At 42.2% G+C, this 27,966-nt stretch overlaps 1 protein-coding gene across 11 annotated transcripts in view; it reads left to right on the forward strand.

Annotated features, from left to right (window-relative positions):
* Positions 1–304: 304 nt before the first annotated feature.
* The window catches only part of EBF1 (EBF transcription factor 1), a 369,063-nt gene continuing 341,401 nt past the window's right edge, over positions 305–27,966 (forward strand). For 4 of the 11 annotated variants that reach the window (XM_016167041.2, XM_016167042.2, XM_016167043.2 and 1 more), the window contains exons 1-6: positions 305–1,202; positions 3,282–3,438; positions 4,003–4,066; positions 4,693–4,748; positions 15,046–15,119; positions 24,828–24,896. In XM_016167041.2, coding sequence (XP_016022527.1) covers positions 1,069–1,202; positions 3,282–3,438; positions 4,003–4,066; positions 4,693–4,748; positions 15,046–15,119; positions 24,828–24,896 — 554 coding nt within the window. In that variant the 5' untranslated portion in view covers positions 305–1,068. Of the gene's footprint in view, positions 1,203–2,428; positions 3,144–3,281; positions 3,439–4,002; positions 4,067–4,692; positions 4,749–15,045; positions 15,120–24,827; positions 24,897–27,966 lie in introns of those variants that run through there. The other 7 variants (XM_036224245.1, XM_036224247.1, XM_036224246.1 and 4 more) reach the window with 3 other exon arrangements.

Here is a 27,966-nt window from a genome sequence, read left to right on the forward strand (position 1 = left end):
CGAGGAACTTTGTCCGGCTCCCCTGCGCTGCCGGGAGAGGGATGTTAATGAGGGAGCGTGGCCGGGCACTGCGAGCCAGCCGGCTCCTGAGCCACGATTGGCTGCAGCGAGGCGGAAGAATGACGTTATGCAAATGAAGGGGCGGGTCTATGAGGCGCGGGTCCCGCCTCCTCCCTTTGGGGTTAGTGTGCCTGTGTTTAGCTCTGGGGAGAGTCAAACTGGATTCCATAGGGAAAGCCTGCAAATCACTTCTATTTTAGCAAGGAGAAAACAGAATCTCCATCCAGCAGGGTCCACCCCCTCTCTCTTTCTCCCTCTCCTCTCCTTCTCTCTCTATCTCTCTCCCCCCCTCCCTTTCTCTCTCCCCTTCCCCCCACCCCAGTCTCCCTCTCTGGTGTATCTGTCTACGGCAACCAGCGTCCTCATCTATACGCACAGAAGGAAAGAAACATCTTTGGTTGGGAGAGAAGGAGGAAAAAAAAAGAGAGAGAGGAAAAAACTTGCCTGGTTGTGGAAAATGACACTTGAAGTAGCAAAGCCGGCAGCGCGAGTTGAGTCTATTGTTTCTTAAATTGCCATCAGAGCTTTTTTTTTTCTTCCTGCTTCTTCAAGTGAAGGGTACCTCTGCAAAAGGAAACTCCAGCCCCTCCTGCCCTCCACCGGCCTGTGATCATTACAAAAAAAAAAAAAAAAAAAAAAAAAAAAAAAAAAAAGCAAAGCAAAAAAAAAAAAAAGCACCCAAACCAAAAATTAACCAACCAAACAACCCCCAACAGCCAAGCATACATCTCATTTTTTTTATTTTGGTCTTTTCGTTGGATTTTCCCTTCTTTTTTTCTCTCCTTTTTTTTTTCAGGTTATCGCTTAGTTTTGAGCGACGGTTTACATTTTTTAAAAATTTGCTTTCCAGCCCGCCTTGATCTTCTAGCGCGAGTTCATCGTCTCAGAAAAAAAAAAAAAAAAAATCTCTGGCTGGCTTTTTTCTTCCTTTTTTTTTTTTTTTTTTTTTTTTAAAAAAAAAAATATTTTCAAGGGGGAGGAGATTTTCCACAAGAAAAGGTTGTTTTCATGTTTGGGATTCAGGAAAGCATCCAACGGAGTGGAAGCAGCATGAAGGAAGAGCCGCTGGGCAGCGGCATGAACGCGGTGCGGACGTGGATGCAGGGCGCCGGGGTGCTGGACGCCAACACGGCGGCGCAGAGGTGGGTACCGCTCGGGGACCGCGGCCGGGGAGGAGAGCCGCGAGCAGAGGACCGGGAGGCGGTGGCTACGGCCCCTGCCGCGGGGCCTGGCCGCGCTCTTGCGTCTGCTGCTCGGCTCTGTTCGACTCCGGGGCTCGGCGCTTCCCGGCCGCGCAGCCTTAGGCGCCTGCGGCCGGAGAGCCAGGAGTTCCCTGCGAGGAGTCCACGCTTTGCCGGCACTTTCCTCTGCCTCGCCTGTGGCTGTTTTCATTTTGTTTTAAGCCAGAAGAGGCGAGAGGCGCCTCACCAGCATGATGTTGGATATCTGTTTTTTTTTTTTTTTGGACTGCTCTTTCTTTTCTGGCCGGCTGTCTTTTTCTTTCTTTCTCTTTTCCTTTTTGTTTCTTTCTCTTTATTTTCTTTCTTTTCTTCTTTCCTTTCTCCTTTCTTTCGTTCTTCCTTTCCTTCCTCCTTCCTTTTTTCTTTTCTTCCCTCCTTTTTAAACTTTCTCTCCTTCCTTTTCTCCCTCCCTCCCGTTCTTTTTTTCCTTCCTTTTCTTCCTTCTTTCCTCTCTTCCTCCTTCTTTCTTTAATTCCTTTCCTTTCCCGTTCCCTCTTTCTCACTCTTCATTCTTTCCGTCCCCTCTTTCTTCGCTCCTTCCTGTCCCTCCTTCCCTTACCACCTTTCTCTCTTTTCTTTCTCCATTTCACCCCAGAATCTTCTCTTATTTCTCCTGTCTGATTCTCTCTCCCTTCTTCTCCAGATTTCAGTTTTTCTAGATAGACCCCTGAGAACAGCAACTCCCAACTTGAATTCTGACATCTCCTGAAAGTCTTCTCCACCCTCTGTCACCATGGTCCCTTCTAGCTCCTCTCCCACTCTCAGCTCCTGGGATGATAGACTGTGAGGCCTGAAGGCGCTGCCCTTGGAGATTGGCCCGGGGCACCTTTCCTGGGCACCTCCAGCACTCTTTAGGGGCACTCCTGGTCCCAAGTGAGAAATGGCCTTTTTTTTTTTTTTTTTTCCAGGCCACTAGGTAGGCTTGGGGGAATGGGAGACCTGGTGGCCCCAGGCTCTATCGGACTCAGAGAGGGCGGAAAGGGAAGAAGGAAGATGACTAATTACATCATCCTCATTTTCTCCAGGCTGCGGACAAGTGTCCCTAACACTGTTTCCATCCCCATTGAGTGTAAGGATGGCGGTGGCAGGTAGTGAGAGTGACTTGGGTAACTAGGCTGGAAGTGAAAGTGTGTGTGTGTGTGTGTGTGTATGTGTGTGTGTGGAGAGAGGGAGAGAGAGAGACAGAGAGCGCGAGCTCTTATGTTGGGTAGGTTGGGCTGTCAGTGGCCACCCTGCGCCCCTGGCGCCCCAACCTCCAGACCCCCGGCGGGCGCGCTCAGCCTACAACCCTGGAATGAGTGTGAAGATTTCACACTCAGCAAAACTTTGTCAGGACCAGTCTTTAAAAACCACCCCCAGTTGCCTTTCCCACAGCGACCACCCGACAGCTCTGAGTTTCACCCTTAGATTCCTTTTCTCCACATGCTTTATTATTTTTTTGGAAGGGAGGGACATGTGGCTTCCCGAGGCTGGGCACCCGCGGCTGGCCAGGGCGCATGAGGTTTCCTGGAGGATGATTGCTGCAGAGAGAAGATGACCATGTTTCCCGTCCCTTCTCACCTGCCCAGGGAGATTCGAAGGGATGGCTGGCACCAATTCCCATGGTCCCCTCCCTCAAGTTGTCAACGACCCGCTCTATTCCGCGAATGCGGGTTCACCTCCACCGCCACTTTTCTTCCTCCCCACGCAGCGCGCGTCAGGTTGGAGTAAATGCTTCCAGCATTTTAGCTCCTGCGCAAAACGCAAACAAAACTTTCACAGCGCTTCTGAGAGTTCGGGGGGCGCACCCTGTGCTCCGGAGGGAGGACAGGACCCGCGAGAACACGCAAGTCCCGTGGTCAGGTGGGCCCAGGGCGCCTGAGCAGGCGTGTAGGGCGTCCACTGGGCGTTTGGGGAGCAGAGAGGCGCGTGTGTGAGGGGTGACAGGGGTCGCGGGTCGGGGTTCCGCTTAGCCGTCTAACTCTGCGTCTTTGGCCACAGCGGGGTGGGTCTGGCCCGGGCTCACTTTGAGAAGCAGCCGCCTTCCAATCTGCGGAAATCCAACTTCTTCCACTTCGTCCTGGCCCTCTACGACAGACAGGGCCAGCCGGTGGAGATCGAGAGGACAGCCTTTGTGGGGTTCGTGGAGAAGGAAAAAGTAAGTGGGCGCAGCGCCGCTGCCTGTCGCTCCGGGCCGCGGAGCAGGCCCAGGCGCTTCGGGAGGCGCGCTCCTCCGCCAGTGCGAAGCATCCGCAACACAGTCCTGCGCGGGTCCCCCAAACTGCTTTCCGCCCTGGGCGAACCCGGGCTCCTGGTCCGTGAGGTTCTGCTCCAAAAAAGTTCGCGCGGAGCCCCCAGAATTGGAGAGAGGCGAGCCCGGCTTCGCACTCCGGAGCCAGGGCACCCGGGAGGAACCCGCCCTCGTCCGCGCGACCGCGCGCGGCTCCTGCCTCTGCTGGCCCAGGCCCGAGCGCCCAGGGAAGGGGAGCTCCTGTGAGCGCCTCATGGAATTTTCTGGAAGGGGAGAGGGAGCAGTAAGGGTCGGGTTGGGGGCGGGGGGCGGCAGAGGGATCACAGTCGGCCGCAATTTCTGCTGCTCGCGGGCCTGTCCGGCTCCCGCGCCGGAGGCCAGGATGGGGAAAGTGGCCTCGAAGTGCGGCCACTCGCTCACGCCGACCTCTCTCCTGCGTCTCTTGTGTCTTTGCGTCCTGATGCAACCCAGGAAGCCAACAGCGAAAAGACCAATAACGGGATTCACTACCGGCTCCAGCTCCTCTACAGCAATGGTGAGGCTCCCGTCGGGTCCGCGCCGGCAAGCCGGGGCCGCGCGTGAGGGCAGGGGGAGCGGGGGAGCGCCAGGTGGAGGAGAACCTCAGCAGAACTCAATTGTCCACCATCTTAGGGGGAAACCTGCCTCACGTGAGTTTCGCCTGAGGCGGTTTCCCCCAGGAGGCCTTGAGTGGCCCGTGGACGGCGGCGTTGGGCCTGCGCGTACCTGAAGCCAGGTGTGGCTCCTCCGCCCTCGTTAGGCCGCTGTTTTTCTTCCTCTTCCTAAGTCCGGTTCCCTCGGCTTCGACTCCAAGCCCAAAGTCCCTTGGGCTTAGGGGGCCACAGTAATCCTGGCCTTGAGGGCTCCGAGAAAGCGCGCAGAGGGGCTCCCGCCGCGGGAAGGGGAGAGTAGCCGGGTGGGGGGCCCGCCCCATTCCCCTGTGCGGTGCTTGGCGGCCGCCCCGCGAGTGCGCTGGGACTAGGCCAGAGCCCCTTCTCTGAACGCTGGGCGAGGGGGCCTCGTGGCTATGCTTCTCCGGGACACTTGGAGTTCCATCAGCTTTGGAGCCCATTCTTTGTTTTTTCGCGCAGATATCTCACTTAATTCTCCTTCGTTCCCCTGTTCCCTCCCCCGATCCCCCAGGGATAAGGACGGAGCAGGATTTCTACGTGCGCCTCATTGACTCCATGACAAAACAAGTAAGTTTCTTAATTTCGCGCCGCAGGGGTGACTCAAGGGCCGTGAAATTTGGGGGTTTCTAGAAGCTGGCTACTCCATAGCGAGAGGGCTAGAGCTCGAACTCTGAACACCAGGGCCCGCAGCGGACCGCGTTCTCCGTGCGGCCTTCCGGGCGCCCGCCGCGTGGGGAAGATGGCTCGACGGCTCCTTCGTAATAAGGGAAACTCAGACCTTGTGAATTAAGACTGCGGGGCGCAAAGTGGGGAGAGTATAGGCTGAACTTCCTTTGATCAGGCCAGTGAGACTGAGAGGGCGCCAAAGGTGCCAGGGGACCTTGGTGCAGAGTGGGCCGAATTTGTGAAACTCAAACCACCTGGGGGAGGTGGAGGGTAGAGGGAGTAGGTGGGGTCAAAGGCAGCTTCCCCAGGAACGGTGAGATGGGCCCGAGAGGGCAGACGACCCACTTCGCAGATTTTTGAAAAGGAGGAGGTGGTGGTGGTAGTGTTGGAAGAAGGCGCGACAATTGTTAGAGGATATTTTGCAAAAATCCTCCTGCTTTTGCCTCCAAGTTTGGCAAGAAGCCAGGCAGCATGAGTGAGCTTGTGGTCTTAAAGGTACACAGACGGCATTTTCTTAAGCTCCTCAACGAGCAGGAGTCAGGCAGTGTACATGCAGGTTGAATTCTGGTTTAAAAGATACAGTTATGAGCACAGTCAGAAAAGAGGCCTGACATTTTAATGAGGCACAGAAGCTTTTTTTTTTTTTTTTTTTTTCCTTTTAAATTTTAAGAAAAGTTTAGTTTCAGAATTAAGGAGCCGGTTTAGGTAGTTGGGGGACTTAGTCACAGAAAAAAGAAGACAGCTTTATTGGGTGGGGGAAAGGAGTCAGAACAAAGAAAAAAGTTTCCCATTGTATACCAACCACCAGTTTAGTAAGAGGGTTAAAGCTTATTTACTTGATTGTGATTTAAACATATTTCCTTTAAAATAAGGGAGGTGATCTTTCATAGATACTGGATTGGAATATTTCAAATTAGGGTATACATGCATATTTAAAATTCGTTTTTGGATAAGCCATGGCTTAAATATGTTGTAGAAAATGCACATCAATAAGCTGTTGGGAGTTTTAAATCTGTCAGCAAGAATGAATTTAATAACAGTGAATTTTGATTATTACTCTCATATTTCATTGAGAATGAAGTAGAAAACATGAGGGTATGAAATGTATTTTTTAAAATAATAAATATATACTGAAACCTTTTTCAAGTATTTGCCTAAAATATTTGACTTTCTTGAAGATCCATTTATTTCTTAGTTGACTGTTCAGAGTAAATCCACGTTTATACTTTTGGTCTTGGTCTTACTTTTTTTTTTGTACTGGTTTTAATTATTACATAGGATAATTCCCTTTCATTTGGACACATTGTGTTTTGTTAATTTTTTTTTCTGCCACACATAAACACAAAAGCCTGATTTCAGTAACATTTTTTTTTAATGCTATCAAAACAAAAATGTCTTAAGTAAAGTTTTGTTTTAAAAAAGTTGTCTTTGATACTCTGGATATCCCTTCCTGCCATTCTCATCAGAGGAAAGCAAAGATGGGAGGGGGAGGGGGAAGTATGAACTCTAATACATATTCCATATGTATTTATTAGAATTTACTTCTTAAAAGATAAAAAAATCCCCCACAAACCGGTTTATAAGGCCTATCTGCTTGTACAACATTGGCCACTTAAATATTATGTTATAAGCAGCATTATGAAAGGAACAGTTGTAAGAAGCACAAAATTAGGACGAGTTTGAAGTGACTACTTTCTCTCAGAACTTTATTTTAGACCTCTAAAACAAAACGAGCCATGAACTTACTTTACATACTCTCATGTGGTGGGAGAATAATCTGGCTTTTTGTAAAGCAATACATCTAATATCATTTTACTAACAAGGTCGTAGGGCTTAAGAAAAACTACAGTTTAAGATATTCTTTGACCACTTGGTGTCATAAATTTTACAGTTGTATGGAAGAGACTAGAGCAAGATGTAGCTTATTTTTAATAATAGGTGCGAGAAAGTCATTTGCCATAATATGACATCTTACTGGAAGTTAAAATTATATATGTATGCAATTATATATTTTGGTGGAGAGTGACCTGAAAAACTTAAATAATTGTCTGAAATTAGTCTAAAAATATCAAGAAAAAGTGATTTATTTTGAGGCATACCTGTTTGCTTTCATAATAATTGTCTAGTGCCTTCTGTGGAGCTTTCACTTTGAAAGGCAATCCCTGCCTATTATCCGGTTGCTTGTTCGTTGATTATGTGCTGTAAGAGTCTGGGAAGTAGGTTAACTTCTTGTGTACACTGTTAATACAATAGTCTTCAAAAAGCAGATCAGTTTGAAACTGGAACATAATTGTAATGGTTTAGCCTTGATGAGTAAAACAGTGGATTCTCATTTAGCTTGGAAATTATTCTCTGATAATTAACTACCAAGTCTGATTAAAATTTTCTTAAATTTTTGATTTTAGTTGAATATGCAGTGACCTCTTCAATCAGAAGTAAGGCTTGATACAAACTGACTGATTAATTGGTTACATTCCCCCCCTTGTGAAATTCTTCTAGATAGACTCAGGATTTTGATATTGAGAATGCAAACTGCATAATTTCAGTGATGTGACAAGTTCTAATAACATCATAAATTTCGAAGGGAATACCTAGCCATAGTTCAAGTGTCTTCTCTTAGCTGCTTGTTTATGGTAACACTTTTCAGATCAGAGGTGCAGCTTTGTGTACATGATATCATATCTTTGACCCTCAAGTTGGGGTTTAAAACTCAAGGGGAATCTTTGGCATGCAATCCCAAACTAGCTGTACACTCTATATTTTCATAGAATTTTCCTGATGTGTGGAATTAGAAGCATTGAGATCAAACAGAAATGTACTCAATCAACCAAGATGTATTGGTATGACACAGTATTTCACACCTTTTCAAAGTGTCTCATTATACTATTTTGAGTAATGACTCTTAATTTTGGACTCTACCAGGAAAAGTAACTGTTTATGAATAATGAATGTATAAGAATCTGAGCCCCCTTAACCCTATGCCTTTCTTATGAAATGCAAAAGAAATAATATTTAAAAAATTCATCCACCAACTAGAAAATAAGAGGCTTGCTTTTGGGAAGGGTTGTTCAAAACCAAGTTTAGCTGGACTAAAAATAGGTTGTTTTTGTGTCATTGCTGTTTTTGGTATTCCATTAGTGAACATGCAAAAAGGCCTGTAGGATCCAGAAGTTTATGGCTGTTGCATCCAGGAAACTGTATCTACTGCAGAAGCTCAAATGAACCCTGTGGGGGAGGTCTGAGGTTTAATGTGCCTCATTTCAGATTTTCATGTAGTATCTGAAATATGGTTTTGTTCTGTGATTGCTTCACTGAGTTATTTATCTTTAAATAGTTACATTAAAAAAAGCCTTTAACTTATCTTCCCTCCTAACATCTTGCTTTAAAAAAAGTGACATTTTTGTAATTAAAAAAAAAAAAAAGAGTACCAAATTCCATAAAGTTATCAAAAACAAAACATTCCCCGCCCCCAAACAAAGGCTTTTTTAAAAAAAATTTTTTTGGAAAGGGAAAATCCTATCCGCATAATCCTTGCATGTATGAATTTGAGGTAGGTGGTGTGGGGCGGGGGCGGGGGCGGGAGGGGCGTGGATAAATCCCAGCACGGGGTGGTCCAAGGCACTGATCATCAGCATTGTCATATTTCTCTTCCCAGCTAATCTTTGTATATTTGTTGTGATGTTCCTGGTACTTTAAGTTATTGATGCAAGTGCATTTTTTCCTATTGATTGTTTCATTATATCCTGCCACAGCTATGTAGATTTGATTAACGACCCTTTCAGTTCATGGTTCTTCATTGGTAGATAAACACATTTTTAGTGTATCAATAAGTTCCAAAGGAATTCACTGGGTTAGCAGAGAGGTTCTTTCATATATTTGGGGAAACAAACAAACAGAAAAGGACAAGGCAAGATTATAGTCAAGAGCCATATTTCAGCAGCTTTCTCTCTCCTTTGGTAACATGTCAAAAATGCAGGTGATTTAAATTTCCTTGCACATAGCAGAATGAAGAAGTTTGGAATTTTTATGCATGATCAGGACCTGTGTTTGGGAAAATGTAAACTCATCACAGTGGAAAATGTGTTGTTTGGAGTCTGGGGGTGAAAACAAAGCTGATGGTTTTGGAGAGATTGCCGGAGCCAGATGGCCTAGTACTTCCCCAGTCTGGCGGTCCAACTGCTCCCTCCTGGATAATATACAGCCATTTGTTCGGGGATATTTACGCTAGAGCTGTTTCCATGTGAATGTTTGAACAGCATTAAAAACGAACATATTAGTAGTGATGCATTTATTGAAATTGTGTGATTACACCGATAGACTGTTCTGTGTCTTCACTTATATTGCTGAGAGGCATGAAGGAGCGTTTGGATGTTGGTGAATTGTTTATGTAGTTGTCGAGCAAGAGTGATTTGGTCTTAGTAATTAGAATATATAAGCATTTGGAATCCAACTAATGGAAATAATGGTAGAACCTACTTGGAAAGTCTATTGTGAAAATTATATGAACTCATACATGTAAAGTACTTAGAATACTGACAGGCATACATTAAGTGCTTAATAAATTAGCTGCTTTTATTATATTATTATTATTATTATTATCATCCCATTGGGTTGACAAAGCCAGTTGTATCTACTAATATATGTGCAAATATAGTTACCATATGAGTGAAATATCTTTTATTACCGCTAGAGAAGAAATATGATATGGGGTTGTTAGAATGATTCAGTTTTATCTTGGCATTTGAATAATATAAGGGATTTTATTTCTTTGAGACATAAGAGGTGCATTCTAAAGCTGACTGCTTTTGGTACACATTCTCTTTTTATTCAGGGCTGTGATGTAACTGAACGGTATACTGAATATGATATCATTTCTTTGCAACTTTCCTAACTCAGTTCTGAAAACGGCCTGCTTAGCTGCTGAGCTGAAATTACATCTTTGTAATTTGTTCACCATTAGCCAAGCTGCTAATTGAAGTGAAATAATTTTTTATTTTATCCCACTATCACTGTTGGATTGCTATTTGACACAATTGTTTATGAAATGTCAGATTTGTAGTGTTTTCTTTGGCACAAGTTAATTTTTAACGAGAGCTCCTTCACCTAAAAATTTCTAGGACCACATTAGCTAGCACATTTTTTATTTTTATTTTATTTTTATTTTTTATGATGAGCAGTGGAACTTATTGGTTGGTTGTAAAGATTAATATCACAGTGTGTTGATATTGTAGGTGTTCATATTATTTTTTGATTAGTTTCAGTTCTTGGTAATTTGCTACCAAAGGCTCGCTGACAGGGTACTTAGAGGACACTTCGCTTCTGGTTGAAGGAGGTGCTTTGTACATTCATGAGCTTTTTCTTTAAGGTGACAGATTAGATTTGGCCTTTTATTTAGTACATAGATAAAAGAGTAACATATTTCCAAGGTTACTGTTTTGGTTTAAATGGTAAATTAGGAATTTTTATTAGTTCTTTCTTTCTCTCTTCTTTTTTTGTCTTTCTAAAGTAATGATGACAAGTCTCCTATTGTTTGGTTGCAAACAAACATAAAATAATGAAAACATTTCATTTCTAAATTCCTTATAGATTTTAAGGAACTGAAGTCTAAATATTCTCCTCACCTTCTTTATTTTGGCATGGAACATAAAGAGTTAAAACTATTAGAAAAGTAAACAGAGAAAGCCATGCTTAATTCTCTGTGTTTCCTTTGGCATCCTATTGAAGTGTGATCCTAGTGTACTTTCACCATGTATTTTTCATTTTACTCTGTGGTCTTTATCCACAGTAAGTTTCAACTAACTTTTAAAACCTAGTGATATTTTAGAAAAGCAAGGACGAATCACATTTCACAAACAGTGGCAATCGGAGCGGATTTCCCTTATTGATTGATTTATTTCTTTTCAAAAAAGAAATAGGTTAATTTATAAAAGGACATTTAAAATCGATGACATTTTATTCTATCACAATAATCCTTCTGGTACTGTTGGGTAAGGATATGAAAGTTTAACAATTCTTATTTTTTCCTTCTTTTGTGTTAATTATAAAACATTATTCTGGAAACCGCCTCCCCCCATCTGAAGGAAAATAGAGTATTAAAAATCATTTCATGTTTTATTTCCACTTAACAGAGGAGGATATTAAGGAAAGGAAATTTAGTATATCAGAAAAATAAATCTGCTCCAAATATGTTAAGTTTTGACAACTTACTAATTTCACCAGGTTTTTAAAGTTGAGATGAAGTTAGTGTTTATTTTTTTACTTTTCTTCCTGAATGCTTAAAGCATTCCTGCCACCTTAAAGCATTTATTTACCACTGGCAGGATTACTGTAAAAATTGTTTTCTACTTGATATTGTGCTTTTTGTTTCTTAGGTTAAAATGTCAACTTGCTTTGCCATCGGTTCACTCATTTAAATAATATATTTCCTATGCATTCTCTCCCCATCCTGCCCATCTCTGTAACAGGCCTCTCATCCTCACTCCTGATAAACACATTGATTTATTTAAACCACTGTTGTCTTTGTCGCTCTCACAGCAGACCACCTTCCTCACGGGGAGCAGGCACATGATTTACTATGGAGGATGAAAATAAGCCTTCTTCTTGGTGTTCCATTGTTTGGGCCCTAAACCAGCTGTCTATTAAAATGGTTTCACTTAAAATAGTCCATGCTGTTTATATGCTTCTGTGATTTCCCAGCTGATCCAGCCTCAATGAGCATTACTCACACGCCACAGGGGCACATATTTAAATTAGGAAAAAAAAAAAAAAAAAAGGCAGAAACTTCTCCCTAAGTTGGTGTTAGAGGATCCTTTTCTTTTTAGGCTTAAAGTCCGGGTTGGCTGAGTTGTGAACCGTTCCTGATACGAGCCCTAAACGTGGATGGTGCAGAGTCTATGTGTGGCTGTCACTTGTGTGTGTGTAAGCTGGAAGGAGAACTTGGGGGCGTTTTTAAAAAGTCGGTTTTATCGTCGACATTCTGCATTAGATGTTCATCAGAATGAATTTATCATAGTTCCCTGTACTGGATCTCATCAGACCGTTGATTTCTTGGCCCGTATCTTTTATGTGATATCGTGTGTGTGTGTGTTTGAACAAGCCTTTTTGGTAACAAAAGCTGCTTTGGGCGAGGTTGGAGGTGAACCTGCCCGTGATAAAGTTCCAGTTCATAGACAGCCCTGTCATACCGAGGTTCCAGATTACCGTATTCACAGGAATTTAGTTCTGCTCCATAGGACAGTGAGAAGACCCCCAGTTTCACTTGCTTTTATTTCAGAAGTCACAAAAATAGCAAGCGTTTCTTTCTCTGCGTTGAGGTGTTGAAAAATATTGTTCTCTTTAGGCCCCAATGAAAAGCGACAGCACAAACTTTGTGCTTTCATTCCTCTCTCGAGTTCTCAACTAATTTTGAGCAAATCCAAACTCATGCTTTCATTTTCCTATGTTCATGTAGAGAAAGATTCTCCATTTTGCCTCTGTTGCCAGAAGCAAAGGGGTAGTTTGGCATTTGGTAGGGAGATGTATTACAGAGGCCCTGGGTCTTCAGTGAATGATGTTCAGTCACCAGAGATAAAAACATGGGGTTCCTGGGAGTCCATGGGCCTTCCACGATTTGGGGCAGTCATGTGCACTTTTGCATTGCATCATACCTAATTAAATATCATCGCAGGCCCACAGAGTTCAATGGAACCAGAGCCTCAGTAAAAATAATATATATCGTCTAGAAATAATCAAAATGAGAAAGTCTGATGTAACTCATACTCCCTCTTCCCAAAAAGAACCAAACTTTTTTTCTCACGAGGGAAAACCCCACCAATACCTGTGAATTTATTTATCAAGTTACTTGTATTAGTTTAGCATGACAAAAAACTAAAGTTGAAACAGAGGTTATCAGGGGTATTAAGAGAGCATATAAAATTGTGGTAATAATAGGATTTTACAGAAATGAGCGATTAGAATTTTTTTTAGCAGCATGTGTGAGATCTAATCAGTTATTTAAAGTGTTTCTTTGATTTCTCAGCAGTGATAGCAGTAAATAAAGCAGGAAGATATGATTTTTGGTTTTCAACTGTTTTTGATTTACTTAATGCCTTTTCTTAAGTAAAACAACTTCTGGGGTGTTCGAAAGGGTCTTATAAGAATACAGGAAAGAATCATCAAGGCATGCCATAATGAGAGGATGAAAATTTGAGGGATAATGTAATATTAACATAGTCTAGATGACCTCCCTCGAAGATAGTTATGAATTACATAAGGCGAAATAGTAACTTGACAGTGCAGAAATCTGGCCGATGATCTCCGACGGATGGCAGGCACCACCTTAACCAAATGGCCAGAGCTTATTGCCAGTGGTGACACTAGTTGACAGTGTGTTCGATGCACTGAGAACTCAGGGCCCCATCTGTGGTACTCTGGCCCTGAATTATATAACTTTACGTGTGAGGAGACATCAGACAAACGCAAACTGAGGATGTTCTGCAAAAGAACTGGCCTGTATTTTTCAACAATGTCAATGCCATGAGATGCAAAGACCCAGGAATGTTCCGTGTCAAAGAAGACATGACAGCTGACTGCAATGATTGTCATTGGTTTTTTGGTTCTTTTATTTTGGACTTCATTGGGGTAATTGGTGAATCTCAATCAGGTCTGTAGGTTAGATTATTGTATTATATCAATGTTAATTTTTTTTTTATTCAGATAGTTGTACTGTGCTTATGTAAGAATATTCCTTGTTTTAAGGAAATACATGCTGAGCTATTTAAGGTATGTCTGCAATTTATTAATAAATGGTTCAGGAAAAAATAGAAAAGAATAAATTAAGTTTAATAAAATACAAACATTTTGGGAGTCTGAGTAAAGAGTATCTTGCAGAATTTTTATCTATTCTTGCAACTTTTCTGTAAGTCTAAAATTATGTCAAAGGAAAACCTTAAAAAATTACAGTGTTGTGATAGGCTAAGCATAAAAAATGGTTTAGGTGGGCCAATGGTAGGGAAATGTTTCCTTTTCATGCAGGTACTTTTTGTCATTTTAAAATTTGTTGCAATTTTTGTTGTGTAATGGAGTTAGATATCTTAACCAGAACCTGTTTGGAAGGTCTATACACACCGCATCTTGAGCTTTACCCATCATTTTAAAGGCTCTAAAAGTCCTAGATTCATAAACAAAGCACATTAGAGCCAACTACAAGTTAGTTACTGTAGCATCTGTATGTACTCTGGTTAATTTAGGTAGTTTTATCACTAAGCATTTGGGGGTTATGTGAATGTGTGAAAGTAATTTTATTAACAATTTGTAGCTGTGTTATATTAGTACTACACAGCAATACAGTGTTAAGCTCGTTAAAACGTATCCCAGTGCAGAGGATTTCTTTACCAATGGCTGTGGGTTTTTCTTCAGCCAGGTATTAATATTTAGATATCCCAGAAAGCTGAGGTCTCAAGGAAACTTCCCAGTGATCATGAGCAAAATGTTTGTACACATATTACTAAAAGCAGACAAAAACATCTTGGCTGGTGAGGTGGTTTGGGACTTAAGATTTTGAGAGTCAGATGTAATTTTTAGTTTAGGGTGGTAACTATGGCTCAAGCCCACACATCTGCCGGTAAGCATTACTATTTGGGTGGGTATACACCCAGGAAAGCTCATTTTCAGCCTGTTGAGGGGAAGAAGGTGTTTCCCCGATTTATGAGTCATTGTAAAGAAGACAGTTAGTGAATGGACTCATTAACCATACCTGCACCTGTTCTCTGCTACTCACCTGTAGAACACAACAGGTTGGGGCTGTAAGTAGTAAAACGAGGTGGCAGGTACATACAGATGCATGTACTTTTCTATATTTTAAATCAATAGGATCCCAGTCTGCAAAACCTGCTGGGTTTTCCCTTTCTCTTTGATTAGATTTATTTTTATTCTGAATTGAGAGGAGAATTGTGGTTGTCTTGACAACAGACGCCCATCTCACACACCGATGTGAAGATGTGTCATAATAAGGCAGTTGACAGGCCAGAAAGGAGCATATCCCCTTCCGCTCCATCTGGGCTGATCCTTAACAACGTATCTTAAACAACTAGACCAATGAGGCCTTTGGCTCCTGAAGGCTAATTGGCCTGTGGCAGTTACGAAGTGGTCAAGAACTCAGTTGTGATTGTTCTCTGCTACTTGGTTCCATTCTTAGCTCAAACCGTGCCTTTGTTTACAGGCCATAGTGTATGAAGGCCAAGACAAGAACCCAGAAATGTGCCGAGTCTTGCTCACACACGAGATCATGTGCAGGTAAGAACTACCTTGTACTCTCCCTTTAATTAGCAAAGAGAAGATGAATTTGTATCTCAAATCTAGGTGAACTCAGGTCTATTTTGGGGTACACATTTATCTCGCAATCTAAAAAGAGCTGTTAGACATGAGTGTTCGGTACTAAATTGTCAGGCAGCAGAGTGGTTCTCAATTATTTATTAGATTTCATCCTGTAAGACATATATTTCCATTTTGATATCACACTGTTAATGGGCACAAAGCAGTGCCTTCCCCTTCTTCCTTTCAATCGAATAAAATACAATATAACCCTTTTAGTGTTAATATATGCGCTCAACTGCATTGCTAGTAAAATGAGGAAGAGTTCTATTGATGTCAGCAGAAGCCTCTGTTCGGATAAAACTTGAAAGTTATAGTTCCCCTTTTTAATTCTCCCACTTAAAAATATGATTATCCATACAGAAGCATCATTCCTCCTTAAACTGAGTGTGGGTTTTCTTTCCTTCTTGACTCTGATCTCTTAATCTTAGTTACCCCTGTATATAACTATGACAATGTAGCTAATATTTCTCAGGGGTAGTGAGCTTTTGGAATGACAGCAAAGATGAATCTCTGAAAGGTTGAAGAATTCATGACATCTGCAAATGAGTGTCTTTATTTTTGCCTGATGTCAAGCTGAAGCTACATTTGAAAATAGTCAGGTAGACCAAATTCACTTCTACAGCTTCAGCTGGTTCTCCCCATGTGAGGGAGCAGGCCAGAGAACAACCTTTTAACTTGTAGTTTAGGATTCTTATTCTTCATAAAATAACACTGGCATTTTGCTCTTGATATATTCTGAGTAATTGGATAAAGCATGAAGATGCCACTATGCATCAGAGAAAGGCTACTAATTGCTTTGTTAGCCATGCAGGCTCTCCCTGGCTCAGAGCATGCTTGGCTCCTGACTGTTACAGACCAATCCGGTTAGGGCTTCAGCTGCCACTTCAGCATGGGTGGGCTCTATCTGCTGCTCAAGGACTTGTGGGGAAATCAGTCTTAAAACCCTACAGGTGGAAATAAAATAGAAAGGGCTTAATGTGTCTCCATAGCAAAATCCCAAGTATTAACTTCTTTTTTATCTATAATTATTTATCTAAAATTTTTCTTTTTTATAAAAAAGTACTTCTAATGTATTATCCTAAAATATATAGGCATTTCACAAATTTCTGCCTCAGTGATTTGTAAAACTTGTCAATTATTCCAAGAAACAGGTTGCTTTTCTCTGACTTTAAAGTAGTAGCGGAACCCAAAAATATAGTCATGAATTTCTTAGAAGGTATTATTAGGCAAAAATTAGTACTATACTGTATACAGCAATTGTACGATTAAAGCTGAGTTGCACTTTTCAGAATTAAATTAGTAAAATCATTTTGAAAAGCATTAAAAAATGACCTCCTTTGTATTACTCTTTTCCAGACCATATCTCTATGTTAGCTCCCCACAATTAGCATGTCATTAGAATGAATTTTCAATGTTCTGTTACATGCAATTCTGGCAAAATAGGAGACAGACAGGAAGATGGATCTCAACCAATAGGCCAGCTAATAACTATATATCATAGATTTGCATCTCATATTTGTACATTTTTGGACTATGCTAGAAATAATTCTATTCTTGAAATACTTAAAGATATATTAGGCCTTTCACACGCAAGCCTACCCTCTATTAATGCAGTTTATATTTTTCTTGTTCTTAAAATTCATTGGTCCAAAGTACTTTATTATGCTGGTTGGTGTGCTTTACTGCTGATGTTCTTTCTATTTTTCAGAAACATAAAAATAGCAAAAATAAAATTTTCAAGCCACGGAAGGCAAATGATGATGTTTGTACTGCATGGCTGAGAGGGAAAAGCCATATTCAAAATGTCACCCTGTTAATGTTACAGATTACGGGTTTTCCTGGCTGCCTGTAGATGTGTAAGGGGTACTGTTTGTTTACCAGGCTGCCATGACCCTATTACACAAACCTGTCATCTATTGTGTGGCTAACAGTCTTTTAAATTGCAAATCTGATGCTCTTTAGGGGGCTTTAGGAAAAAAAATCTCACTTTCCACACCATCCTATTTCTCTTGATTTCTTGCCTGTTGTAAGTGGAAGTTGGGATGTGCTGAATTTGCACCAGGGGTGCAAATGCAGGCTCAATTATAAGCATAAAATTAGAGTCTGTTCACCATTAATCAGCCTGGCTAATTGCTATGCACCACCATTAGCCATATGGTGTGAAAGACAGCTTGCTCTCCCCAAGATGAAATTTCTTCATTGCAGACATGAAATAGTGAGGACCCTGGATTTTAAAATAGCATGTTTTAGATATTTAATTTCTAAACAACTTTCTGCAGTGCTTTCTATCAAGGCTAACGGCACAATAAAACTTTGCGTTTATGTCACAAAAGCTGTATATTTATAGTACGTTGGAGCAATGGTAAAAAAGACAGAGAATTTACATCAACAGGAAAGGGCTTGAGATGATTCTGTTTTGTTGCAGGGGAAGGAAAAAGAAACAGGAAAAAAAAGAGAGAGAGAAAGAAAAACACCAGGAAGCTGTGTCTCAGGTGGTTGCAAATTTAAGAAATCCATTTTGTTTTTTTATAAGGCTAACCCCATGTCATGAGCTGGCTAAAGGACTTGCCGCCATTGCATTATAATTATTGCCACTATTTGAGACAAAACCTCTTTGACTTGATGGCATAGAGCTCTTTCTGTGGAATTCTGAGAGAATTTCTGCTTTTTTCCATAAATCAGAATCTGTTATTACATTTTGCTGATACCTGGTGGTTATGTTCTTAAAATAATATGGCCCTGTGAAGGATTTTTTTTTTTTTAAAGCTGGAGTCCATAAGGGATTTGATTATAAGTGAGTCTCAACATCCTTATAATGTGTTTAGATGTGAATGAAAAATAGGAACTATGGTTCGTAGGCACACCCGTTTCCCAACCTCTGAGGCTGGCTGAAGCAGATTTTTTTCTCTTTCCAGTGCACAGGACAGTTTCGGGGATTGGGAACTCTGTTTAGGAGAACACTTCCCCCCCATTATCAGTGCCTGGCTATTTGTGGGGTTATGAGTTAGTTCTCAAAGTTAGCGTCTCCCTTGATTTGGTCTCTTCTTCCTTTCTCTTTTGCTGGCTTATTCTGATTTTGCCCTTCAGATGGTCACGTCAGCATGGCTTCTTCAGAGAGCATCCCTGGCCCTTGTCCTGAGTCATGTCTTCTAGGCATTCTGGTTATGTCCCGTGCTTTTCTCCATAGCACTCAGCATGTCAGAACTGCGTGTCCCCAGCCTGTCGTCCTTGCTGGACTAAGAGCTCTTCGAAGGCAGAGAAGTTACTCAGTTTTCCGCTGTGCCTCAGTTGTCCCATGTGTGAAATGGAGGGAAAATATTACTTATCTCATAGGTGGTTGTTATGATTATGTGCCCTAATTCCCCATAAATGCTTATCATGGTGCCTGACACATAGTAAGTACTGAGTGTCTGTTATTATTAATAGTAGCAGTGGCGACATTATCCACAGTGTCTACCTAGGGACCTGGCACAGAGTTGCTCAGAGTAAGCCGTCAATAAGAGAACATTGAAAGGAAACAAAGTGTCTACTAAAACATCAATGTACTTTGTTCATTCTAGGTGTCATGGTAAGGATGTTTTCATTCATTCTTTTAGCACCTGCTGTGTGGGAAGCACTAAATGCAGAGCCAAAAAAAAAAAAAAAGACTGGGTTCTGCAGCAGGAGAGTTTACAGAGCAGCTTGGGAGATGAAACCTGTAGGCAGATAGCTAGACTGCACTGTAGAAAGGGTTGACCGCGATGTGATGAGAGGCGAGGCAGAGGATTGTGTGGCTCTTCAGAAAAGGGGGACGTACCTGTAGGGTGATAGTAGCTGCAGGAATGGGGAAGAGGGTGAGATAGGACAGGGATTTTAGAGGGTGCACGAAGAAGTGGCCCATTTGTTGGTGGTCCAGGCAGGATTTCTCTGTAGAGGTCTACAGGCGGGCGATCTATGGCTTGCAACTGGGAAGAGAGTCAGGGTGACAAATAACCAGCTTCAGAGGTTTCTTTCCAAAGGTGAGAGTTGAAGCTGTGGTCTCGCACGGGATTGGTAAGGGTCCAGAAGGAGAAAGGTCCTTGGATACATTCTTGGGGAATAATCAAATTTGCAAGAAGGGAAGTGGGTATGTTTGAGAATTAGGGAAAAGAGCCTTGTGCACATAGGGCACAGAAGTAAAAGGAGGGTGTTTCAGAGATGGGGAGCCATCTGTATAATAAGTGCTGGGGAGATGCTGGGGAGAAAATCACCAGCAGGTCACTGGTGAACAAAGCTACTTTTTATGGGGTTGAAGTGGCAAGAAGTGATGGAGACTTGGCAAGGGGAAAGTTGTGCAGTGAAGAAACTAACTGAAGAACAAAGAAGGAGCAAGCCTTTTGTTGTTGTTGTCGTCGTCGTTTTTTTAGAGAATAGGAAAACTTGACAATGTGTGTAAACTGAGGGAAAGAATAAACTTATTCTTACAACTATTACTCAGACTTATTCAGATAATTCCCACAGCGCATCCTGTAGCCCCATTTGGCTAAATAGGTAAGATATACATATACATATATATATATTTATTGTAAAGCTTTGAGGTGTTTTATTTAAAACATTATTTTATTAAATTTTTTTTTTTAAGCTTTGAGATATATAGAATGTTTTTCTCCAGTTGAGAGAGCCTCTACTTGTAGGAAGAAGCCCTATGTCCCTAAAATGAGGACCTGCACAACTAGGAAACATTTAGCTGTTTCTTGCCCTGATTTATAGAGCTGCATGTCAGCTCACTGGTGATATGCCTCCTGTGTTAGGCTGCTAAGGACGAGACTCGTACGTTGGCTTTTCCCTGGGTGTGACGAATTGTCCAGGAGATGCACGAGCCTGCTGGGGAAAGCGTCCACAGTGTACGTACAACACCAGGTGCTGGCTCCCCACTCCTGTGACGGGCCGCATTGCTCTCCTGCCATTTGGGTTGCAGGTTGAGAAGGGATGTAAAATAGTGGGAGTCCTGCTCTGTGACAAAGCAAATTAGGGAACTCCAAGCCCCTAGAGATGCCTGCTTTAGGGAGCGAATAAGACCAGGTCTGTGCCTGGTACAGTGCCTGATACACATTAGGTGCCTAAGTAACACCATTCTGCGTGGATGCAGATCCATCAGTCACGCAGTGGTGAGGATGTGATTCACGGTGAGTTCTTTCATTGCCATGGCGACTTCTCCTTTGCAATGCTTTTGCATCTGCTGTCCCATGTACTGGATCGTTTCATTCTGAGCCCTCTTCTGCTTTAAAAGTAAGTGAATCTGTTCTCTTTTTATCCTGTCCTTCTTGGTTAGTGCCTGTCTTCTGTATGGTGGAGGTTGGCGCCCACCTGTTTTGGTCCTTCTGAGTTTGGTGGAAGGAGCTAGGGGCAGTTTGGCTTGGAGCAGAGAGGACTCTCGTGGGCAGGAAAGACTGTCATAGGATGAAGGACAGGTTTTTGCTCTGCATGGCACTAGGGTTAGAACTGGGAAGCTACAAGGGGATAGCTATCAGCTCAGTCTAAGGGAAAACTGTTGATTTTTAATATTTTAATAGAAAAGTAATAATGCAGCTCAAAATGGAAGACTGCAGATATATGTGAATAAGATACATATTCTCCAATCTTCCCCACTTTTTATTCTACTCCCTATAGGTTATGGCTTTGAAGTTTCTATTCATTTATTCAAAAATAGTTTCTGAGGGCCTAGTGTATGCCAGGCTCTGTTCTAGTTGCTGGGGATGCCAGGGTGAATAAAAAAGTCTAACATCCTCTCCTCATGAGGTTTATGTTCTAGTGTGAGATAGATAATAAAGAAGACGACAAATCCTATAAAATATCATGTGACAAGTATTAGGAAGAAAACTGAAGCAGGATGAGGGTTTGAGAGTGCTGGAGTGGTCAGGGAAGGCCTTTCCACGGCAGTGACCTTGTGCAGAGTTTTGAGCAAAGTGAAGGTGTGACACAAGGTGTCATGCTTGTGACAAATTCTCTTTCCCTCCCTCCCTCTCTCTCTCACATTTTTCTCCCTGATATAGGACCATATCATCCCTACTATACTGAAACTTGGTTTTCTCAATTCACAGTATAATGTAGACTTCTTTTGTGGTAGTACGTAAGAACCCAACCTTCATTCTTTTTAATGCTACACAGAATTCCATATATACACATGTGTGCATACTGTATATGTGTACACACATACACATGCACGCATACACACACACACACACTGAAGTGGGCCATGCTGCAGACACTGTTTTATTACGACCGCAGGTGCAGAGTAGAGCCCAAGAATCTCATTTTGGGGATGAGGACTCTCTCATGCAGTGACATGACCTGGGAGACAGGGACCTGTGGGCCGTTCTTCTTACTTTGCCTAAAGTTTTTGTGTAAGTGTTAAGTGACCTCCAGCCCCAGGATTCTGTTTTCTCTTTCCTCATTCCCTCATTTTATTCCTGTTCTAGCCTTTCTGCTACACATTCTTTGCATCTGGCTGTTCCCTTGGGTCTCTTGGGGCACAACACAGAGGGGCAGCTCTTCCTCACTGATGCTGTTCTTCATTATCTGGCTTTTCTCAAAGACATATTTTCAGGCGATAAGGACAGTGCGTAAGTCAAAGGACAAACCTCTGGCCTAGTGCAGCACTTGCTTGGGGGAGGTAGTTTGGTGTATGGCGTGGGATGGGAGTGAACCTTCCTTCCAACAGCGATGCCTGCCCAGAGGGTCAGCTGGGCTTTATCTGTCATCTTTCTATTTTCTTAGCTTGTATTCTCCTCCACACTCCCACACATTACATTCATCCATGAAGTCAATTAATCAATCAGTCAATCAATCAGTGAATAGTTGAGCTTCTCTATTTTATTCCAGGCCTTGTGCTGCTCCTTAGGTATATAAAATGGGCAGTTTCTTCCTTTATGAAGCATATGGGTTAATGAGGGAGGGCTGTGTAAGAATAAAGACAGCAGCAAAAAATACACGCACATGCATATGTAAGAACATAATTTGCATTGTGTTAAGCACCCTGAAAGGAAACACCAGGAGAAACCTAACTTTGAGTAAGGGCAGGAATCAGGGCCAACCTCTCTGTGGAAAGAACCTAGAGGCTGAGGTCTTCAGGGGAAGCAGAGGCTGGCAAACTAGGGAGGGGTCCCAGGAGGAGCAGAGCAGGCGGGAGGCCTGCCTGGGCCCGGGCCTGAGGTCGGACTGAGCATGTCACATCAGAGGGAGCGGAGTTGACCAGGGAGACTGGAGCTTGGCAAGTTGGAGGAGAGCGACAGGAGATTGGGGGGTGGTCTGGCATCACGTCATGCCATAGGTTTGTTCCAAGTGCTGTGCGAAGGCATTAAAGGGTCTTGGGCAGTGAAGTGACACAGCCCTATTGACCTTTTGGAAGGATCGCTCTGGCCCTTATAGAGCATGAGGAGTAGAGGCAGTGAGACCAGGCGGGAGGCTACTGCAGGAGTCTGAGGAAGAATGGAAGTAACTTGGACCCCTTGCGGGCAGTGGTGAAGGAAAGGATCCGACAAGGAAGGAGAGACTCAGATAAGCTAGAAGATGTACATTCTAGTCCACAATTATCATCCTGCAAGTTGGAAGAGTCCCTGGAGGGCGTTTAGTCCTGGCAGGACCTCGGCGAGGGTGTGGCTCCAGGGACTTGCAGTTCCTACTTGCTGTTTTGAAAAAGAAAAGAAAAAAAATAATGGAAAACAGAAAGGAGAAACAGGCAGTCCCATTGATGGGTTTTCTCCCTGGGTAAAGGGGGCCTGGGCTCTGTGGGTGGGCTGCTTTTGGTGACAAGCTGCCTCTGCAGAGCACAGGGCAGCCTTGCTGAGACTTGGAGCGGGAGGAAAGAGCAGGGAGTGATAAAGGCGCGGCCCGTCATTGAGCCCTTAGCAGGCCCGTCAAGGAGCCAGCTTCATGCCTTTAATGCATTGAATCTGCACCCCCTCCCTTAGAGGTGGCTACTACAACTGCTCCATATTGCAAACGAGGAAACTGAGACTCTGCAGGGTAGTGCCCTGCTTAGGTTGGCGCAGGCAGCTCTTTCTGATTTCAGAGCCAAAGTTCTTGAGCGCTATGCTTTTCCACCCTTGAAATGTAGGCAGAGAGGGTTAGAGTTCAGGGACAATGGAGCTGGGTTTTTAAATTATTTTTTTTTGCATGCATTCCAACCATGGTATGTCTCATTCCCTTGTTCTATCACCTGTTGCTTACCTATTGGGATGCTGTGGGCTTTCCATCCCCGGAGTGCTGGTGCAGCAGAACTCAGGCCTGGGAAATCGTTTCCTCTGAGTCAGAAAGGCAAAGGCTATCAGGTGGTGGCGTGGTTTTTAGCTGGGGCCTTGACAAAGACGATACAGTTTTCACTACTGCTCTCCAAAGGTTCTAGAGACAAACGGGGTTAGCACCAAATTTGGAAGCTGATTCTCTTCTCAGTGGCAGAGTTACATCCAGGAAAGAGACTTCCCCACTTTGGTGAAAGACTCCCTGTGCAGGAATGTATTTCTGGGCCCTGAAAAATTAAGTCAATGTTTGGTTCTCTCCGGTAGCTCTTTAAATTTAGGCTCTATGATTCACTAAGCCGTGTGTGTGTGTGTGTGTGTGTGTGTTCATGCACGCCTGCCTGTGTAAGAAACAGGGAAAAAAGTGCCTGTTTTATTTCTGGTGTGTGGTAATGTATAACCCTTGGATAACTTCCTCACCAACTTGAGTGATCAAATACATGCTTTTATAGCGTGCCCCTGGGTGTAGACTGGCCAGTGGACACATATTTTATTTGGAAACAAGTCTCAGATGGATGAAAACTATCCATCGACCATGGGAAATTTTCAAAAACTCTAATTTTTCACCCTTTAGCAGCATCTCAGTTAAAAAAAAAAAACCTTAAGATCATGACTGGGGTGGGACTTTGATAGCGGGTGGCTTCTTGCCCATGGCTGCTTTTTCTCTGACCTAATGAAGAGCGTCCACTGTCAGGGCTTTGCTAGCCTTTCCATCAGCTGTCCGTAATACTTCCAGAAAACTTAATCGGAGGACACGTTGATCTCCACTTTTTTTTTCGATCTTGCCTCTTGTTTGTCTCATTGTGTTGTTCTATTATTCTCATGAAGATGGTTCAAAAGCAAACAATTATAGCTTTAGGATTTTGAAAAGGCTGTGGTTGAAGGAAACGTCTCCCATAAAAAGGAAAGGAGAAGAGAAAGGAATCCATTTAATACAAAATGACTGGAGGGGGAGAAATCACTCATACCTCATTATTGACGCGTTCCACACAATTAGTGTGATCTTGAGGGAAGAACGTTTGAGCCACCCACAACCCTGAATATTCTCATTGGGTAGATGTAATAATAGTGCATTTCACAGTGAACTCTTCCAATACCATGGGCAGTGATGGGGAGACCCCATCGTAGAGCTGTCAGTCGCCTCTGGGAGAGTCCTTCTCCCTCCCTCCTTTGTGCAGGGAGAGGTTAAGCCTGGCCATTAACCCATAGGTGACCCAAATAGAATTTTCTGTCCCAGGGATCTGTTGATTGCCAGGTATGGCTTTGTGGTAATTCTAGCATTTGCAACCCAGCAATTCGAACCTTCTGTCTGCCTAAATGATGGTTTTACATTGTAATGGTTGTACTAAATCCTTCTGCTTTTGCTCCATAGCCGCTGTTGTGACAAGAAAAGCTGTGGCAACCGAAATGAGACTCCCTCAGATCCAGTGATAATTGACAGGTAGGGACCACTCTACTTTCACTGGATTCTTATTCCTCATTATAATGAAACACCTGCCTTGTGTCGCTCATGGGAGAGGGTTAGGAATGCATGTGGCCGAAATTCGCCTGTCGGTTATGACTTAAGCTGCGCCGAGCTATTGCGATTCCTGGGAAAGCCATATGGAATGTTCTTCGGAGGCCTGTTTACTTGTATTGCTCCGGTTTTGTGTCTGATTCATGTTCCTAAAGGAATATTTTCTTCTTTTCTGACTTTCTGTGGCTCAACCCCTGTGCTGTGCCAGGAAGCTTCAGAAATAAAATAATAATAGTTTGTGATTTATGAAATGTGGTTGGGTGCTTATAAATATTTAACTTTTATTTGAAAAATGTTTGAATCATTATCACTTTTAGCTACAGTAGTTCTGTTGGACATAATCCATCTACATTTTAAGGTTTTATTTATGCATAAAAGCAGTTTTAAAGAGATCCGTGAACCAGGATTTTCTACTGTTATTTCCTGGGTTTGATCGTAGCTCGTACTGTATTGTAAGTTGATTAATTTATCTTGCTTGTCTTAATTATCGTGTTTTTAAACAGATCCATATTACTAATCTGACATGACCAAGTAAATCACTGTAGAACAATAAATCTATTTTAGTTGTTGGGTGCAATTTCAAGTCAGTGTGTGCACATATTATGCAAAGTTGCCTTCCAAATATTCATTTTACATTTTAATTATTGAAATTCATTGTAAGGAAACATGTATGATAAACCATTTGTTATATAGCATTATTCATTGAGAGGTAAATGGCCTAGAAGGTTTATGGTTACTGTCAGTTGTCAGCTAGGAAAAAAGCTAGTACCCTCCGCTAGCTGGAAAAGAGTCTTGCAAATAAGACTGACTAATCCTTCACTGAAGAAATCTACAGCTGAACAAAAGTCCCTTTTTTGGGTTTGGTAATATTGAATTTGGACCTAAAAAACCCCACTTATTTTGTCTTTCTAATTCTTTACCTTTTGGGGGCTGCTTTACTATTTTTCAGTTAAATGAAAAGTGCGTCATCATAATTTGTCACAGCATTGATTGTTGATTTTGATTTAGGTGATTCTTCATGCTTAAACAGGATTTTGATTGCTAGGTAGCTTTATAAAGCCTACATTTCAATCAGATATTTTAATTAGATATCTCTCACTAATATTCACTAACAACATACACTTTCGCTTGATAAATAAGTATTAATATACTTGATTCAAATTCCATACTTGTGAATGTTTAATGTGTAGTGAGGTTGTATGCTGCCTGTAGAATTAGAATAGCATGCTTATCTGTGAAAGCAAGCATGCCATTCATGTAATTTCTTTTTCTGCAATGGTAGATAAGTCTTCAAATGAATAAGATAAAAAATAAGTATAACCTTTATGCTGTTTGCTTCATTTAAAGACACCTCTTCAAAATACCACTTGCTATTTTAAGCAAGTTTTTCTTACTCGTCCTTTACCGAGAAAGTGTTGTGATCAAAGGACCAGCCCGAATATTCACCAAAACTTTTAAACTATAAGCATTTTGTTCTGCCCCACAGTTCCTTTTGGTTTAGATGATAAGAAACTTACCTTGCCACCCGCCATGAAAACACTTTTTTTTTTTGCTTGTGAATGGGTTAAGCTTTTAAGTTCTTCGTTTGGTTTTAAGCCGTGACTCTGATATAGAAGGTTGATATGACTGTGGTTTGAATAACACTTGATTTTGACCTGTTCCTGTGGGTTGCGATGGCATAAGAAACTTGACTCAGCAGCGCTGTAATTAGCCGGGCCCGTGTTTTTGAAACAGGATTGTGTTACCTGGATTGCATTAGTGTGGCTTCTATTGTTGCCGCCTTGCATCTGTCCCAGTAGGGTACTTAAAACCTTTTCTTGGCTGGGGTAATTCAAACAATTTAGGCAAAATAAGTACGTACTTTATACTGTTGGTGGCTTTAGCGATATTGCTCATGACATTTATCCTTTCCATTTTTTCCCTTTTTGGTTTGACAAAGTAGAAAACAGTGTGTAGCCAATATTGGTCTCTTAAGAGGAGAGAGTTTTAAAAACAGCTGAAAAAACCGGGTGCCTCTGCACAAGTCCCAACATATGTTTATGTACTGGCTGTTGCCACTGTCTGCCGTGTACTGTCTTTTCAAGCAGTGATGCCAGCCGATATGCAAAACCCCATTTAGCTATTCTTATTTGCATCTGAGTTTTTCAGAATTTATTTGTCCTTCAGTCTGCCAAAGGTTTTAAAAGCTCCGGTCTTGTCTATGCCGATATGTGAAACTTCCATTTTTTAACGACAGGAGAGAATAACAACAGGAAAAGAACTTACTCAAGGAGGGGCAAAATAGGAAGGATTTTTAAATCCATAAACTTGCTGCAAAGGGAAAAAAAGCAATGGCAACCGTGTTTGAGTTTCATAGTTTCCAATTTGATTCTATATTACTGGTTTGATAATGCCTGTTTACGTGCTTAAGTGTTAGATTTGTTTCCAGAATTATGGATGTGAATCCCTGCATATTTTGTAAAAATAGGTTATGGGGCCTACATTCAGTAGCAATAGTAACTGTTTTTACAAGATGCATACAATATGCAATTACAGAGCTGAGGGTACAGGCAATCATTGTGTTAGGATTTCACATCGTTTTAACACGCCTTTACCTCTGGGCCCAATAATTTTTAGCTCCCTTTGCTTGTCCTTCAGATTTTGGAAGAACACTGCTATTTTTATCAGTCAAAAGACTTTTAGCAGTGGTTATTCAGGAAAACTATTTATAGGGTAGATAGAAGAGGCTTTCTGGTCATATGGCAATGGTGCAGGGTAAGCTATTTCTGCGTTGAATTTTGGCTGTATTATTTGCTGTTAGTGATTTGGGGACATCAGCTTGGCATATTCTATCCAAAAAGTGGAATTAATAAAATCAGGAGTTGCATACTGAGATTTAGAAAATGGGTTTCTGCTTTATTCTTTTATAATAACATGCAACAATGAAAAATGTGATCCAGACTTTCTACAGTTGTGAGAATTTATCAAGTCACTTACAAAAAGTTTGTTGGAAAAT

Source organism: Rousettus aegyptiacus, unplaced genomic scaffold (assembly GCF_014176215.1).
Source record: "Rousettus aegyptiacus isolate mRouAeg1 unplaced genomic scaffold, mRouAeg1.p scaffold_m13_p_7, whole genome shotgun sequence".
Taxonomy (NCBI): Eukaryota; Metazoa; Chordata; class Mammalia; order Chiroptera; family Pteropodidae; genus Rousettus; species Rousettus aegyptiacus.